The sequence below is a fragment of the Eschrichtius robustus genome, chromosome 4 (assembly GCF_028021215.1).
Source record: "Eschrichtius robustus isolate mEscRob2 chromosome 4, mEscRob2.pri, whole genome shotgun sequence".
NCBI lineage: Eukaryota > Metazoa > Chordata > Mammalia > Artiodactyla > Eschrichtiidae > Eschrichtius > Eschrichtius robustus.
In genome coordinates, this window is record NC_090827.1 from 147,847,345 (window position 1) to 147,864,319 (window position 16,975).

General features: G+C 37.1%; 1 protein-coding gene across 2 annotated transcripts in view; it reads left to right on the top strand.

Annotated features, from left to right (window-relative positions):
- Positions 1 to 16,975, top strand: part of NAA15 (N-alpha-acetyltransferase 15, NatA auxiliary subunit) — a 75,074-nt gene that overhangs the window by 54,202 nt on the left and 3,897 nt on the right. Inside the window, exons 15-18 of one of the 2 annotated variants that reach the window (XM_068543464.1) lie at positions 4,279 to 4,472; positions 8,969 to 9,077; positions 11,305 to 11,403; positions 16,619 to 16,765. In XM_068543464.1, the coding sequence (XP_068399565.1) occupies positions 4,279 to 4,472; positions 8,969 to 9,077; positions 11,305 to 11,403; positions 16,619 to 16,765 (549 nt within the window). The remainder of the gene's footprint in view (positions 1 to 4,278; positions 4,473 to 8,968; positions 9,078 to 11,304; positions 11,404 to 16,618; positions 16,766 to 16,975) is intronic. The other variant, XM_068543465.1, reaches the window with a different exon arrangement.

The window sequence follows — 16,975 nt, forward strand, 5'->3', positions numbered from 1 at the left end:
ATTCAGATGTTATTTTCTGTGTATACACATATACCTGCATATGTTCACATATACCCAAACCCAAATTTTTTAAAAAAAGATAATGCGGGCTTCCCTGGTGGCGCAGTGGTTGAGAATCCGCCTGCCAATGCAGGGGACACGGGTTCGAGCCCTGGTCTGGGAAGATCCCACATGCCGCGGAGCAGCTGGGCCCGTGAGCCACAATTACTGAGCCTGCGCGTCTGGAGCCTGTGCTCCGCAACAAGAGAGGCCACGATAGTGAGAGGGCCACGATAGTGAGAGGCCCACGCACCATGATGAAGAGTGGCCCCCGCTTGCCACAACTAGAGAAAGCCCTCGCACAGAAATGAAGACCCAACACAGTCATAAATAAATAAATAAATAAACAACCCCTCTCTTCAGTTTAAAAAAAAAAAAAGATAATGCAATATTCTAGTGTAGTAGAATTTTCCTTTGGCTCCTCCTAAGCTAAAATTTTGAGTCTCTATTAAGTTCACACGAGTACTAGCTAATTTATGTAAACTTGAGACAGTGCCTATCCAGATAATTAGTGCTAAATTATGTGAAACAGGATTTGGACTCTTAATGTCTATATTAATTTCCTATGTGGATTCCTTTCTCTATCTTGGTATGGCAATTATTGTGAACTGACTTGAGTCCTCTTAAGGCAGTGACAGGTATTACAGAATAGGGTCACAAACTAGCCTATGGGCCAAATCCATACTGCAGTTTCTTTTGATACATGAAGTTTTATTGGGACCTAGCCAAGCCCATTCATTTACATACTGTCTGTTGCTGTTTTTGTGCTATGACAGCTGAGTTTAGTTGCAACAGAGACCTGTGGCTTGCAAAGCGAAAAATATTTAGTATCTCGCCTGTTGAAGAAAAAGTTTGCTGACCCCTGGTGTAGCATAGTGGAAAGAGAGAGCTTAGACTTTGGAGGCAAAGTGAAGTGGATTTACATCCTTGCTCTGCCTTTTACTATCACTCTGAGTCATTATTTTTCTTCTGAAAACTCAGTTTTCTGATACATAAAATAATATTATGAGGTTGTGAGATTGTTAAATAAAATAATGTGTGTATTGTATCTAGTCTTGCAGTAAGGATGCAAGTGGTAGCAATTATTTCACACATCATTAAAAGGCCAGAATTTATGTGGCCACTCACGCAGTCTTGTGTTTCTAGGATGTAATTTTTAGTTCTTGTTTGAAATTTTCTTTTCTAGTAGTAAGGAATTCTTTACCAGGAAAAAGAGAAACAGGTATATATTTGTTTTTATCTCTTGCTGCATAATAAATTACCCCCAAATTTAGCATCTGGAACCAACCATTTCCATAGGTCAGGAGTTCAGAAGCATCTGGGTGGTTCAGGATCAGGGTCTCTTAGGAAGTTGTAGTTAAGATATCGGCTGGAGCTGTAGTCATCTGAAGGCTTGGCTGGGGCTGGAGGATCCACTTCCCGGATGGCTTACTCGCATGGCTCTTGGCAGGAGGCCTTAATTCCTTAGTCTCTCCAGAGGGTGTGTTGAGTTCCTCAAGACATGGCCACGCTAGAGAGCCAGGAGGAAGCCATAACACCTTTAATGTTCTCTTCTCTTGACATAACACCCTGCCACTTCCTTTACATTTTAATTGGTCGAGTGGGTCACCAGGTACAACCTATACTTGAGTGGGAAGGAGAAATCAAAGAATTTGTGGACATATTTTTAACTGCCATGTTCTGCATTCTGGACACAAATTATTTACATTCTTACATGCAAAATATACTTGCCCCTCTCAAGGCCTCCATAAGTCTCATCCCATTACAGCATTAGCTCAAAGTCCAGATTGTTATCTTGTGAATGAGGTTTTTTGAATATGGTTCTTTAGTGTAGCTCTTCAAGCAGAGTTCTTGATAGGAAATCCTGTGAACCAGTATAAAGTGGTGAGAGAGAGGTTAGGCACACACTGTAGACACAAAGGGGTGGTGAGTGGGGAACGGGAGGCACATTGGAGTTACTGGTTCATGTCAACTCTCAAGTCCCGTTGGGTCCAGGTTAGCAGTTCTTTGATGAGGACTCGAGACCTAGGAATAATTCTTTATGGATCTTGGCTCTGCCCTCTGGGTTCCTGGTTCTACCTTCTGAATCCTTCTTTTTTCTTGAAAGTTAGCATTTGTCTGCAGCTAAGTAGTGTCTTAATCTGCTTCCAAAATTTGGGGGTGGGGTGTCTGAAGACCTCTTTTCATTTTATACTATGTTCCTTTCAGTCCAAGTTTCTGTGTTTCTACCGTTATAATTCTCTTTTAAACTTCATGGATCTTTTGTGAATCTCATTGAAATCCACATGCACAAGTATCTTTGTCTACTTTGAGATTTTGCTGAGAGGACAAAACTTCTAAGTTTCTTAGAAGGTCTGTTGTGTGATTGAGAGGATCTGTGGATCACACCCTTAAAATTTTTAAGAGAGCCTTTGTTTGACTAGTAACTAAGGCACCATTTTTCTGAATTCTGAGTCTTAACAAAAGATTTTAAAGCCAAATTCTCTGCTCTCCCTTTTGACATGTTTTCCTGGCAGTGCCCTGCGTTTGATCTTTGCTCAGCAGCCATTTCTGGAGAGGTTGAGAATTTTCAAAACCCTCAAGTCCCTGCTCCTTCCTTTAGTTTCTTTCTCTTGCATTTTTGCTAGAAGCAGCAAGAAGAATCAGGTGCCATCTTCAAATCTCTTCTCCCCCCCCCCCCCCCCCCCGCCCCCATGTTTTGGGGCCTAGAAATCCACCTAACGGGATCATCCAGTTCACTTGATGCATTTTATAAGTGTTGCTAAGCTGTCTGCCTCTATGTGATTATAAGTGTTTCTCACTTCACTTTAGCCCTCACTTGCAGCCTCTTCAAAATCTAGATATCTATTAATCGTCTAAGGCTCTTAAGCTTCCATTAATTCTCTTTTCCAAGTCTTCTCACCTTTGGCCGCTCTCTGGTCCCAGAGCCACTCCCCACATTGTAGGGTTTTATTGCAGCAGCATTGCACTTCCAGGGACCAAAATATGTTGGTTGTCTATCGCTACATAACAAATTGCTTAGCAGATTTAAACAACAAACATTTATTTCCCAGAGGTACTGGGGGCCAGGAATTCAGAAGTCACTTAGCTGTATGATTGGAAAGACTTAGGGTCTCTCAGGAGGTTGAAGTCAAGATGTCAGCCAAGGCACCTGAAGGATTGGAGAATCTGCTTCCAAGATGGCATGGCCAGAGGACTGTTCTTGGCCACACGGGTCTCTACATTAGGTGGTTTGGGTTTCTTCACAACATGACAGCTGGCTTCCTCTGAGTGCTCCAAGGGAAAGCAAGGAGGAATCCACAGTGCTTTTATGTCCTAATCTTGGATGTCATACACTTTCATTTCTAGTACATTCTATTAGTGAGAAGTGAGTCACTAAGTATAGCCCACATTTAAGGGAAAGGGAAATAGGCTCCACTTTTTGAAGGGAAGAATTTGTGGGCATATTTAAAAATCACCACAGTGGTGGTATATTTTAGAATGAGTTTTTTCATTTCCCATTATTAACAAGTATTTTCCAAATAGATACTGATTGTACATGTAGCTTTCAGATTTATTGCTTTAAGTCTAAACAGTACAGATTTTCCACTTTATTATGGCTTGTTTATCAGTGATCTCCAGTCTTTCTTTGAAACATTCTATAGTTGCACCTCAAGGGATATTGTTAATGTCAAGTTTTAAATTTACTGTGTAGTTATTCATTATTCCTTCAACAAATATTTGAGTGTTTTCTCTGTGTTTTGGTAGGCTGCTAGGCCGTGACAACACAAAGATTACGAGTAAAGCAAGGTCTCTTCCACCAAGGAACTCACGGTCTGAAAGAGAAATAGATGTATAAACAAAGTATTCTGACAAGCGGAACATGGGAGGCACAGTGGCAGCACCGTTTGGCAGGATTAGAGAAGGCATAACTAAGAAGGCATGGGGCAGTGCCATAGAGTTATGGAGCAGCTGGTCACATTCCTAGAATTGCAGGCGCTTTACTGTTGCTGGAGGAGCTCATGTGCTTTTGAGCTTTGCTGTGGTCGCCACGGTAGGGCTCCACCGGGTCTCACAAGTGTTTTGAGGAAGTTAGTGTTCTTTAACAAGGGTGGCGCTACTAAAAGGTACGCGTAGGCACATGAACGTGTGTAACAGGGAAGATTTGTAGTGGGCGTTTATGTGGGATCTTACATAGTAATTGATCACTTCTAATCTGATTAACACACTGATAATTTTATTAACACTTGCTGCTTACAGCAAACATGTCTGACAAGGAGCTAAAGAAGCTACGTAATAAACAAAGAAGAGCTCAAAAGAAAGCCCAGATAGAGGAAGAGAAAAAAAATGCAGAAAAAGAAAAGCAGCAGAGAAATCAGAAAAAGAAGAAGGACGATGATGATGAGGAAATTGGAGGTCCAAAAGAAGAACTTATTCCCGAGAAGCTGGCCAAGGTACTTAAGAATAGTGTTTGGCACAATTGAGTGAAATTTCATGACCACCTATTGTCATTTTATACGGTCTTATTCCGCCAATTTGATTATAGATTTTAGAGTAAAAAAATCACTTTAATTTTTAGCTTGCTTTCCCTTCCTTCCTTCCTTCCTTCCCTCCTTCCTTCCTTCCTTCCTTCCTTCCTTCCTTCCTTCCTTCCTTCCTTCCTTCCTTCCTTCCTTTTCTTCTCTCTCTCTCTCTTTTTTTCTGATTGTATCTCACATTTAAAACTTGAAATAATGATTCTGATCCAGAGTAATCTAGTATGGTATATTGGAAACTTTTGGCTTTTGAGTCATTCTGATCTGGGACCACATATTAGCTCTTACACTTCATTGTGTATCTTGGACATTTTGTCTAACCTCTCTGATGGTTTTCTCAAATATAAAATGGGACTCGGAAAAATCCCTACTAGGCAGAAATGTTAGGACTAGAGAAGATATATGTGTAAAGAATGTAGTGTCTGTTGTAAGTGGTAACATTGAACTTTTTATATCTAGCCTAAATTGAGCTCGTTAAAAAGTGAATTCTGTATGTCTCTCTCTCACTCATGTTGTCAGTTTACAGTGTTTCTTTATTATATTTACTATTTGTACCTAATATCTTAAAAGTCCTCAAATATTTTCCCCAAGCCAAAATCTTATCTGCCATTTTTAACTATTAAGCTGAAACCAAGGCATTCGTTGTCCTGTGAATCATTTTCATCAGTAACATACATACGCACTTTTCTTCTGGCCCTTGACACCCTCCTACTCCACGTGCAGATAATTGCATGATTTACTATGTTAAAGCAATATAGTAAGCATATTGCCCTAGAGTTCAGTTTAGCCTTACTAGTACCTAAAAATTCAAAATCATTGATTGCTTTATAACTAAGGAAAATTATAATACCTACCGAATAGAGTTGGAAAATATTTTTAGAATTCTATCAGAGCAGATGGATAGTAATATCTCGTGGCAATATTACTATTTAAGAAGCATAGATAAACGTAGCTTGGATTTCACAAAGCTGTATTTACAAATAATTGTGTGCTTTCTAAGAACAAAGATACTGCCTTTTTATTGTTGTTGGGAGCTTACTGGAAGAATATACAGGGATGTGAAGAAGCACCGAAAATTGACCTTTTAGGCCCCATGGAAAACTACAGAGTTACTCGGGGATAATACCAACTTTAGGGGCTTTTCATCTTTATGCCTCAGCTTCTTTTCTTGCTACCACTTTTACCACCATCACTGACTGCCTGCCACTGTCCTTCTTTCCACTTGCTTTCTCTCTGTCCCACAACTTTACTTAATGACTTTTTTCTTGTAGCTCTTTACGTCTCGCATTATAGTTCTTAAAGAGGGGATCTGTTTGGATTTAGTCAGTGTCTAATAAGGAGTACCCCACAGAGCAGAATTCTTGTACCAGGTCTCCTTATACACTATTCCATTTTCTTTGTGTTTCACCTATAATGGCTGCTTTGGGGCCAGATGTCAAGTTGTAGTCTAATCATTTGTAGCTAGAGGGTTGTAGTCTCACGACAAAATAATGCCTACAGAAAGTGCTTCTGACTGCTTTATTTGAAAGGAGCCTAGTGGAAGGCACCCAGCTTCATGGACTGCTCTTCAGTATATGCTGTTCTTACCTGTTAGGCACATAACACCTTTCTCTTCCCAGGATAACTGCCTCCAAGATGCCCCCATCTGATAGCATCCACACTCACCCATATTGCAGTGAGGTGGCAAGGCCAGATTACACCAAGCCCTCATAATCAGGAGGGACGCCGTAGGCTATTTAAAAAACTGCCTGCCAATTCTGGGTCTATAATCTGTAGTTGCCTTTTTTGGGGAGGGGGGTTATATTTCATCATTCTCCCAGGTAGTAAATGATAAATTCAGTTCACCAGTTCAGGATAATTTAAATAAATTAAAAGCATTGTCAAATTAGCAGTTATTCCAGTGAAGAAGGAGAGAAGGAAAATAGGAAGAGGTTTAGTTAGTGAGTTTAATATTGAATTAACTGAGTATAAATCTGAAAGCTTGGTGGAATCTGTAGTGCTTGTTTATCCAGGTTATCATGAGGCAGTAGTTGGTAGTTGGTATTTATGAGTTTTCTCGTGTACCATCCATCCTACGTTCCTCCATGCCTTTGGCCGGTGTTCATCTCAACCGGATTTTTTTCCTTCTATGCACACACATGTTCCTTATAAGGGTAATAAGTCTTTAGCACTCTGTCTGTATAGTGTTTATTTTTAAACTTCAGTCTTAAGCTAGTGTACGGTGTTAGACTTTGTGTCGCTGTGCTGGGAGTATAGGGAGATACACTCCTATACAACATATTTTAACACTTGGATTAGAGTTCAGGCCAGTTTATAAATTTTAAAATTGCATGTTAAAAAAATGCCCTTGCAAATGGCCCGTCAACACAGCGCAGTCCCTTTCTATATCTATTTAACTTAGGTAAATTCAGATCTTGACTGGATGTAATTTTTTTTCAAGACAGAGACAGAAAAGAGTATGCATGATGCTGGCAATTCCATCCAGTACTTCTCTCAGTGGACATAGGACCCCACCTGAGTTTGAGGTGGGGGAGGTATGACTGCCGTCTCAGTTCTTGTGCCTCTCAGAGTGTGACTATCTTGCTACAGTGATTGCGATTTTGGTACTTAAATGTGTGGTTTTCATACATATAATGCGAACTAGTGATATTATATATTCATATCTATATCTATGTGTCTGTCTCAACAACTTCAGGGATTTTCAAGGGTAGTTTTGACTTTTTTTTTTAAATCTTGAAGCACTGATTGTAGAACATCATCCCTATTTACATGCTTTTGTTTATATCCCCCTCTACTGCACTGTATATATGTAAATGTAGAAATGCAGTTAGCTTTATTTTGGTTATGTACCTATATTTTATCGTTTAGATTTAGCTTGACAAAATCTTCCCTGTGCGAGGCACACAGGAGCATGCGGGGACAAGAGACCCACATCTCCTTTGGGGGCGTATGTTTTCATTTATGAGAACTGCAGACAGAATTCATTCCTCTCTTTTTTCTTTCCAAATCAGATACTTGATTTCAGTCAGTGTAATGCTTGTCAGATGCTTGATTCCACTTCCCAATATCCTTTTTTGTCTCTATTTTATAATAATAACAGCCATATCTGCCTGGAGTAAATTATCCTGGTCAATACAGTGATCCTCATTTCAGTCTGTACCTCTTGAGGAATGAAAAGCTTGATGTACCTGGGTGGCAGTTTCAGTTTCCAGTCCTCTACCTTTCCCTGGTAACCATTTCTCCCCTGTATACCACAGATTCTAACTCAGTAGAGCATAGAGTCATGGGAATAAGAAGCAGAATATTTACAAATGTGAGAAAGGCATACTTATGAGGGCCCTTGTTTTCTCCTCTGTCTCTTGATATCTAGAGCTCTTAGAGTAATGCTGTCATATACTGATTTCTGGCATATGTCCTTAAGAATAATGGCTAGTGCTTTACATACTAGTACAAGGTAAATCCTATAGACACCGTTTATGGCTTGACTTGGTTTTGTTTGTTTGTTTGTTTTGTTTTGTTTTGTTTTTAATGCTATTAAATAATTTCCTCGGCCAGAAAATGTGTTGGTGAAACCACAATTTACTGTACTGGCAGAAGCATGTTGGACAGATATGGCATATCCGAATTCCATTGAGGGTAAATTGTTATTGCCTCTGTGATGAGAGAAGGTGAATATAGGACCCAGATGTTCAGTGCCCTTCTGATAAATATAGTGTTGTTCCCTACCTCCACCCCAGTCTTGGGTGAGAATAGTCTTGTCTCAATACTCAGTCTAGGAGTAGAGTAGCACAATTATCTAGTGAGCATTATACTTGCCCGGTAATATCACAGATATGTAATTAGTACATTTATATAATTAATGAAGGGTGGTAGAGACAGAGTTCTGTAAATATAAATCTTTTCCAATGACATCTCACCAATAGTATGGCATTTGAATAAATGTAGATTTCTGTAGAATTTGTAGTGGAACAAAGCAACACAGAGTGGATATTGTACTATTTTTTGATAGCTTGATTATACTCAGCATTCACTCATTCTTTAATGTTCTCTACAGTTTTTAGCCCTTTTCATCCTATTTCACATCCCTTCTCTGTCTTTTTTTTTTTTTTTTCCCCCTTGGCTATCTTACCTGTTTCTCATACTGTCTTTCTTTTCCTCATTTTGGTTCTATTTAATCTTCTTCTTTACTTGTTGGATAGTTTCTATCCAGAGATAATGTATAATCTCAACAGTTAAAAACCAGTGAGGAGTTCAAAATCCTCTTCCTTTAGATTATGGGTGGGTGAAATATGACAGTGTATTTCTGGGTGACTGGTAAGTGATTTTTAGCAAAAAAGTGTTTTTGATAGAAAGAGTAAATTCACATCCCCCCAAAATCTTGCTTCCATTTGTATAATATCTTTTATTTTTGTTAGGTTGAAACTCCATTGGAAGAAGCTATTAAATTTTTAACTCCGTTGAAGAACTTGGTGAAGAACAAGATAGAAACTCATCTTTTTGCCTTTGAGATTTACTTTAGGAAAGGTAGGCAATTAGGGTACAGTGGCCCTGATCAGACTGATCACGGAATTTCTCAGCTACAGCCGCCCAGTTCTGACAGCCTCAGCACTGTAGGGTGTTCTGGCAAATGCCAGTGCGGCTTCCTCACAGAGATGCCTCCTGTTGACAACATGCTGTGGGGAAGTACGATGATGTGATTATCTCTTCTGGGACATTAGCATCAAAAACAGATGTACAATATATAACCAGGATTAAGGTGAAATATAGGCATTATCATGTTCATATGTGGATAACATTTAGTAAATACATGATACACATAGATCTTAGAATAGTGTCTGATACACAGTAAGCATTAAATAAATGTCAGCTATTAGCCATTGTTTTAAATAGAAGATGTGATGTTTGAGGTGTATCTTGAAGAACGTACCATACTTCTAAAAGAAAAGATGCACAGAAGGGAAGAGTATCCATGAAGAAAACACAAGTGTGTGTAAGTAATGTTGAGGTTATCTATATTGCCTGAGCCACGTAAAGGATAAATGGAGGATCTTGGTTGCCAGAGTTAGAATTCTTATAAGCTATACGTAGTAGATACTAAGAAGATTTTACGGTATTGAATTGATGTAATCCAAGTGGTTCATTGGCAAAAGTTTATCACTGAGGTGATACGTACTGAAGGAAAGGGAAACTGGTTAGTAACACCTGACCAAAAAGTTACTGCTCCAAACAGTGTAACTGTCCTGCTAAACGAGATAGAATAAAATGGTACCTCAGAATAAAATGGTACCTCTGTAGAGTACCCATGCTGGCACTTCCCTGGTGGTCTAGTGGGTAAGGCTCCGCGCTCCCAGTGCAGGGGGCCTGGGTTCCATCCCTGATCAGGGAACTAGATCCCACGTGCATGCCACAACTAAGAAGTCCACACGCTGCAGTGAAGGTCCGGTGTGCTGTAACTAAGACCCAATGCAGCCAAAATAAATAAATATTAAAAAATAAATAAAATAAATTTTTAAAAATCATGTTTATCAAATGCCAGGAAAAGGTTGCTATATAACGTTGTTTCAAAATAAGATTCAGAACTAGGTATAGTTTGATTTTAATCTTTATTAAGATATTTATATGAGTATGTAAAATAGAAAAGTAGCTGGGAAGAAAATGGATCAAAAGATAAAGAGATTGTCTCTTGATGGAATTTGAGTGATTAAAATATTTTTTTATATTTTCTATTTTCCACAATGATTTTGTTATAATCTGGAAAATTAGTTTAATAAATAGTCAGGTAATTTTAAAACTTTTAACAGTTAACACAACTCTCTTTTAAACAAATATTCTTGCATGGAGCCCCAGAGTATAAAATACAAAAGCTGTTCTGCTTTAAGTGGTGAAAGGCAATCTAAATTCCATTCAGTTGGCTTCTTTGCTGTGTACTCACCTCTGAATCACTCTCCAGCATTGCAACAGTGTGAAATGGGCAATGACAAAGGACATAGCAGTATTTTTAGCTTTCTGAGTATAGGGGGTAAGGGAAAAGGAATTGTCAGAATTCAGGGTTTTGAATTTTGATATTTGGAGAATGATACCAAACTAGGGAAGTCTTAACAAAGAGGTGGTTATGGATGAGACTTGGAAGTGTGGTGAGTATTCGGGTGCAATTTTCCATTCATCAGGTGGAAACACTACTGAAGCTTGGAAAACATGGGGGATGGGGTGGGAGGAGATAGCACTGAGAAAGATTCATTGTCCTTAGAAAATGACTAAGGACATAACCTTGTTGAATACTATACCTTTTGAGGGGGAAGAGAAGCCAGGGATTGACAGGGGAGGAACAATCAGGTAGAAGGGAAACCATTTCACGTGTCACAAAACACAAGAAAGGCATAAACAATATTAGTTTCAAGCGTAAACAATGAAGTTTTCTAAGTAATGGGAAAAATGCGTTTATTTGACTATAAAAAAGAGGTCAGGGAATGAAATGGCTTCAAAATTTTCTTGTTTATATGGCATTAGTTCAAGTAATGTTGAATGCTATCTAAATTTTTTATACTTAATAAAACCTTTTTTTCTTAAAGAATGTTGCGTGGAAAATATTAGCTAATGTTGCTAATCTGAGGAAATCATTTGCGTCAGTCATATGTTGCAGTTCAGATGTGATGGACTCTAAATGAGTTTTTCTATTTGTAATAAATTAGTCCTCCAAAGGAGGGCATCTCTTTTTATCAAATGATCAAAATATATCTTTTTCTTTTTATAGAAAAGTTTCTTTTGATGCTACAATCAGTAAAGAGGGCATTTGCCATTGATTCTAGTCATCCCTGGCTTCATGAATGTATGATTCGACTCTTTAGTACTGGTATGTTTTTGTTTTCCATTACTTAAGTATTTGACTGCAGTAGTTGATACTGACTGTATAAGTGATTTGTACAAGTTTATCATAAACTCAGTCATTTTAAGGCTGCTGTGTATTAAATTAGCTGAGGGGGAAAAAAAAGGGTTCTTTTCTTTGTGATAAAGGTCTTTATTTTCAGGCTAGAAATGTTACCTGATTTTGACATAGAATCATTCAGTCCAGATATTTGAGAATCACCTTTATTTCTGTTTCTAAAAAGTTAATAAGTTGAATTTTTGAATCATATTTCATTATGTAAAACTTCTCAGTAAATTGTTCTAAAATTAAAGTAGCTCTTTGAAATTGACCAGTTATCTCGTTTATCTATGTCTTTAGCACAGTTATTTGAGTCATAAAATCTTTGTCACTAAATACAGGTTAAAAAGAACTATAAAACGGTTGTTGTACTTTTCAAAGGTTTAGACAGTAAGATCCGTACATTAGTTTTAATGCGAAGTAAAGCTACAGAATTTTAGAGCACGAAAGGTGGAATTTTATGCTAATTATCTCTCCTTTTATAGTTGAGAAATCTGGGACCCTAAAAGACTAAATTACTTATTCAAGATAACATCAATAATTAGTAATGAAGCAGGGATGAGAGCCCAGGTCTTCATATTGTTCTTTCTACTACAAGAGCTTTAAGTTTAGAATAAAGTACTCCTGTAGTCAAGTAGTGTTGTTTTTGTTTTTCTTTTTAAGTGACTGGATAAGGAGAAATTAAATCTTTAATAGAACAGTTTGCAGAATTTGGAAATACTATTAAATTAGCTATCTCATTGCTGAATACTTAACCCCATGTGAACCCATCCATCATATAAAAATAAAGAGATTAAACCAAGCATCCCGGTCATTCTCTTGAAAAATGCTAAATTGTCCCAATTAAGAACATTGTTTTGACTTCTAAGAAAAAGTAAAGCCTTATTTAAACCATATTTATGCTTGTCAAAAAAATGATTCCTGTTACAGAAACTGAATCATAGAAAAATTTTCCTCAATTTTTAAAAATTCTGAAGTAATAAGTAATGTAACCACATTATAGAAAATAGAAGAAATAATTGCTGTATTTAGAGAAAATAAGGGAGTTTCTTTTTAGTCTCTTTTTTTTGTATTAAAAATAACTTTTAAGGCTAGAAACAAGTCTTAATTCATTCTCAGTTAGAATGGAGTGCGTTTAAACTATTTTCAATATATACATACTTTGTTTTTATATAGTCAATTCTTTCCTGAAAGGTAATAAAATAATACATATAAATTTTATGGAGTTAGAGACTTTCCTTTGAAATGCAAATTAAAAGTGGCATATTTAGATGTATTTGCTTGTAATGAGTGTGTGGATTGATGAACATATGACCATTTTCTTGCAACAGTTGTTTCAGAAAATTAAAATGCTTATGGACTTCAGAGGAACGAAGGCAGAATGGTCCTGGCATTCAAAGTTAGAATGACTGAGTGGAGTTAATGTTAGCTGTGCCCATTGCTCCAGGGGTTCAGCTGACATCATTGTCAGGAAGAGATTTACAAAGTCATCCTTATTTTCACTAGATTTCGGCATCTTTGTTACTGTAACTCACAGGGTTCCTTTAACTAATATATTTGGTTCTTGAGAAGAAGATTTGATTTTGAAGTAACTTTTCAGGAACACATTTGTCATGTTAAGTTATATTGTAGTAACTTCTTTACAAAGAAATCCTCACAAGTGACACCTTTCCAGAGAGGGGGGAGGTGAAAACAATGCCTCCGCACTTATTTGATCAGTTGTAGAGACTTCTCTAAGTGAAGGTTCATTTCAGCATGGTCGTGCGCAGCTTCCAGATCTCCAGAATGTTGTTATACTACCAACGTAGATAATAACTGCTACACGAAGTCACTTACTGTATAGGGTATTCCCTCCCCCGTTTTTAATTAGGAGGATGATATTACCACTTTGAAGTTTTTCACTTTTTTTTTTTAAGTTGTAGAATTTAAAGCAATTTTAATTATATTTCTGGTCAGTTCTAAGTAAAAGATAGGAGCTTAGGTATTCGGTTGTTTTAATAATTGCCTTACATGTTTATATTCCCTTAAATGCTTTTAAAATTAGTATTATTTGATCACTTTGATCTACCGTGAATCTTACATCATTTTCCTCTCTCATTTGTACAAACTCATTTCTTCCTTTTCCCTGCAGATTATTTTTCTTCCATACTTATGTATTCCCCCCACCCAAAAAAAAACCACCTTGCTTAATTAATACTCTCATTTATTTATTTTGTCATTTTGAGTAGTAAATCACTTAGTAGGTTGTGCTATAACCTAGTAGTGAGTAGTCATTATCTCACACAAAATATGACCATATTCTACCCAATTAGCAAAAAATGCTGGCTAGCCTGGGAACCCAGGGAAACTCCTTTCGCTAAGAATCAGCCCCTTCTTCAGTGTGACTTTTAACTGTTGGTGATTACTAGGTTTATTTAATCTGCTAATAAGCTAATAGCATGAACCAAACATGATTTTAATTTTAGGATATCTGAGGACTCAAATCATAAGCCTCTTAGAAAAGGTTTTATTCCCCTACCCACAGTTATTTCTTTTTCTTGATTCATTCACAGGACTTATTATTGTATCGTGGAAGATAATTAGGTAGTCTGAGATTTTTTTACTTTCTTGAGACCTCAGTATTTTTTGGTTAGTTTTTATCGATTTCAAAGGATTTTTAGATTGACTCCCCGCCCTTCATTAGTCTTCAGCCATAAAAGCTTACCTAATAAATCTTCGGCATTTGAGGCTGCCCCTTTTCTTAAAGGTACAGGTGGAACTTCCTTATATAGAATTCCATAGGACATTCTGAATTTTACTACAGGGACTTCTCTGGTGGTCCAGTGGTTAAGACGCTGAGCTCCCAGTGCAGGGGGCCTGGGTTCAGTCCCTGGTCAGGGAACTAGATCCTGCACGCTGCGACTGAAAGATCCCACACGCGGCAACGAAAGGATTCCGCGTGCCGCAACTAAGACCCAACGCAGCCAGCTAGCCTAGCTAGCTAGCTAGCTAGCTAGCTAGCTAAATAAATAAATAAATAAATAAATAAATAAATAAATAAATAAATAAATAAATTCCTCACCTCGTTGGTGTATAATGTTAAGAAAAATTTTTTTTTTTGCTACAGTAGAATTGATTGATTGGTTGGTTGGTTGGTTGGTTGATTGTAATTAATATCTTTCTGGAAATTACAGTTCCAATCTACATGATTTAGGGGAGAAAATTGAGTTGGCCAGAAACGATTTGTGAACTAGTAAGGAAACGTTTTTGGAAACATTCTTTTTATCTGTTAAACAAAGAATTGCTTTATTAATACAAACTATAGTAATACCCCCCCAAAGAGGAAACAGCTATTAGTCGATGTTGGGAGTTATTAAATATTTCCTCTTTGATACATCCCAAGAGATACATATTTATGTATTTTTTTAAATTGTATGAGTTTTTTTTCTTTTTTTTTTTTAAAGCAGTTTTGATTTTTCTGGGGAGATTGTTTAATCTGAGGAAAACAAGTTAATGAAAGTAATGAAAAACATGAAAAGTGTAGTTTCCAACTATAATGTAAACTATACAATTACTTCCCTATCTGCATATAAAGTATCCTGAAAGCATTTCAAGCAAACCAATAAGGCCCATGGAAATAACATATTTTATAGATGACCCCGGTGTGTTGACATAATGTTCATTGTAATTGGCTATGACCTATTTTAACAATTTTTCTGCTGGTTCTCTCTGTACTCCTGTGCCAGTTCCTCTCCGAAAGACGGATATTGATAAATTGCCAAACCCAAGTTGCAAATACAGCCATAATGGAGGTTAAACTAAATTATTTAATTAGTAGCTCACTTATTTGAACTACCCAGTTCTGTAGAATGATAGAAGAAATGCTGTTCAACCAACAAAGGGCATATATCAATCAATTATTCAGTTACTAATTATGTGTAGAATATTTCACTTGGATGTTCGCTATTCAAGAGTTCAGTGTTCTTTAAACTTAGGGTAATGATCCGTTAGTGAGACAAGGAAAGAAGTTTAGTGGGTCATTTTCAGCACTTGAAAACCTAAAATAGAAATAGAGTGGAAGATCCAAGCACGTGTTGCACAAATTAAGGGTCAGTGTTCTGTGAAACTTTCATTTCCCATAATAAGGTATGTATATAGGATACGTGTTCATCAGAGTACAGATACTTAGTTGTAGTCAGAGTTTGAAAGCCACAACAGTAGTTCCTAATCATAAGGGAAAGTCTGTTTATCTTTTCTTCAGTCTATGACAAAAATAGTACCTACAGTTTATGGAATACCTATTACATCATTAGCTATTTTGTTCGTAGCTTTTCCTTACTGTGATCCTTCTGGGTTAGATATCACCTCAGTTTCACCGATCAAGAAAGAGGTTCAGAGAGGTTATGATTTGTCCAAGCCTAGATTCATACCCAGGTCTGTCTGGCTCAAAGCTCCAGACTGTCTCTCTATACCAAAATAATAATGAAACAAAGCTAAACTAGGATTCAACCCAGAGAGGTTGGGGGCCAGTTTTTCCATCTCTGAATGCCAAAGCCTGGGAGTATGATGAATACAGTGTATTCATTACAGGAAAATACTTCGGTGGTCCTTCGGAATTTATTACACAATGATAGCTCAATTCACATAATCACTGAAGATAAAGGTCAATGACCACTTTTTTTAATTGATAAATTCGTAATGGCTTACTTGGGTATAGAAGAAGATGGAGAGGGTGAGGAAAATTCTGTTGTCTTCTACACTACATATTTGCTGTGACACTACTTACCAGGTAGGTGCCATCAAGCCCCTATTTTATAAACTCCCTTTAAAGTTGAGGGGGGCAGCTGCTAGGGGCTTAGAAGGCTGTGGTACTTCGTCTTTCAGCATCTATATTGTTTTCAATATAGAATTCTTTTCTGGAAATGAATCATCTGTCAATGAAATGTCTTTGATAGCCTTTAGAAAATCATTAGACTATTCTGCTGATACACATTCTTTAAATTTATATAGATTAGCTCTTTAAATGTTGACTTATCAGTAGGTTTGTCTAGTCTTTGTGTATAATTGCTTTGTTTCATTGGCCTCATCAGGTAGATAATTTTTTAATTCCTACTAACTTTATCAGTATCTAACTGCTAATAGAGTTTATTTTAAATTTGTTCAGCAGTGTGTGAAAGTAAAGATTTACCTGGTACAGTTAGAACAGTATTAAAACAAGAAATGAATCGTCTTTTTGGAGCAACGAATCCAAAGAATTTTAACGAAACTTTTCTGAAAAGGAATTCTGATTCATTGCCACACAGATTATCAGGTAATCACTTTATTTTGTCCTTATCTTAGGCTCTAAAACAACTTCAGTTTTTATTATGATGGATCAATGACAAGGTTACACATTTTTTGCATGGAAGAGGCAAATGCGTACATGTCACATTTTATTCCCATGAAAACAGGCAGCTTAAATATGCCTCATGAATTTTTAAATTTCTTAGATAACATTTTTACTATGAATCAAGACCAGTAG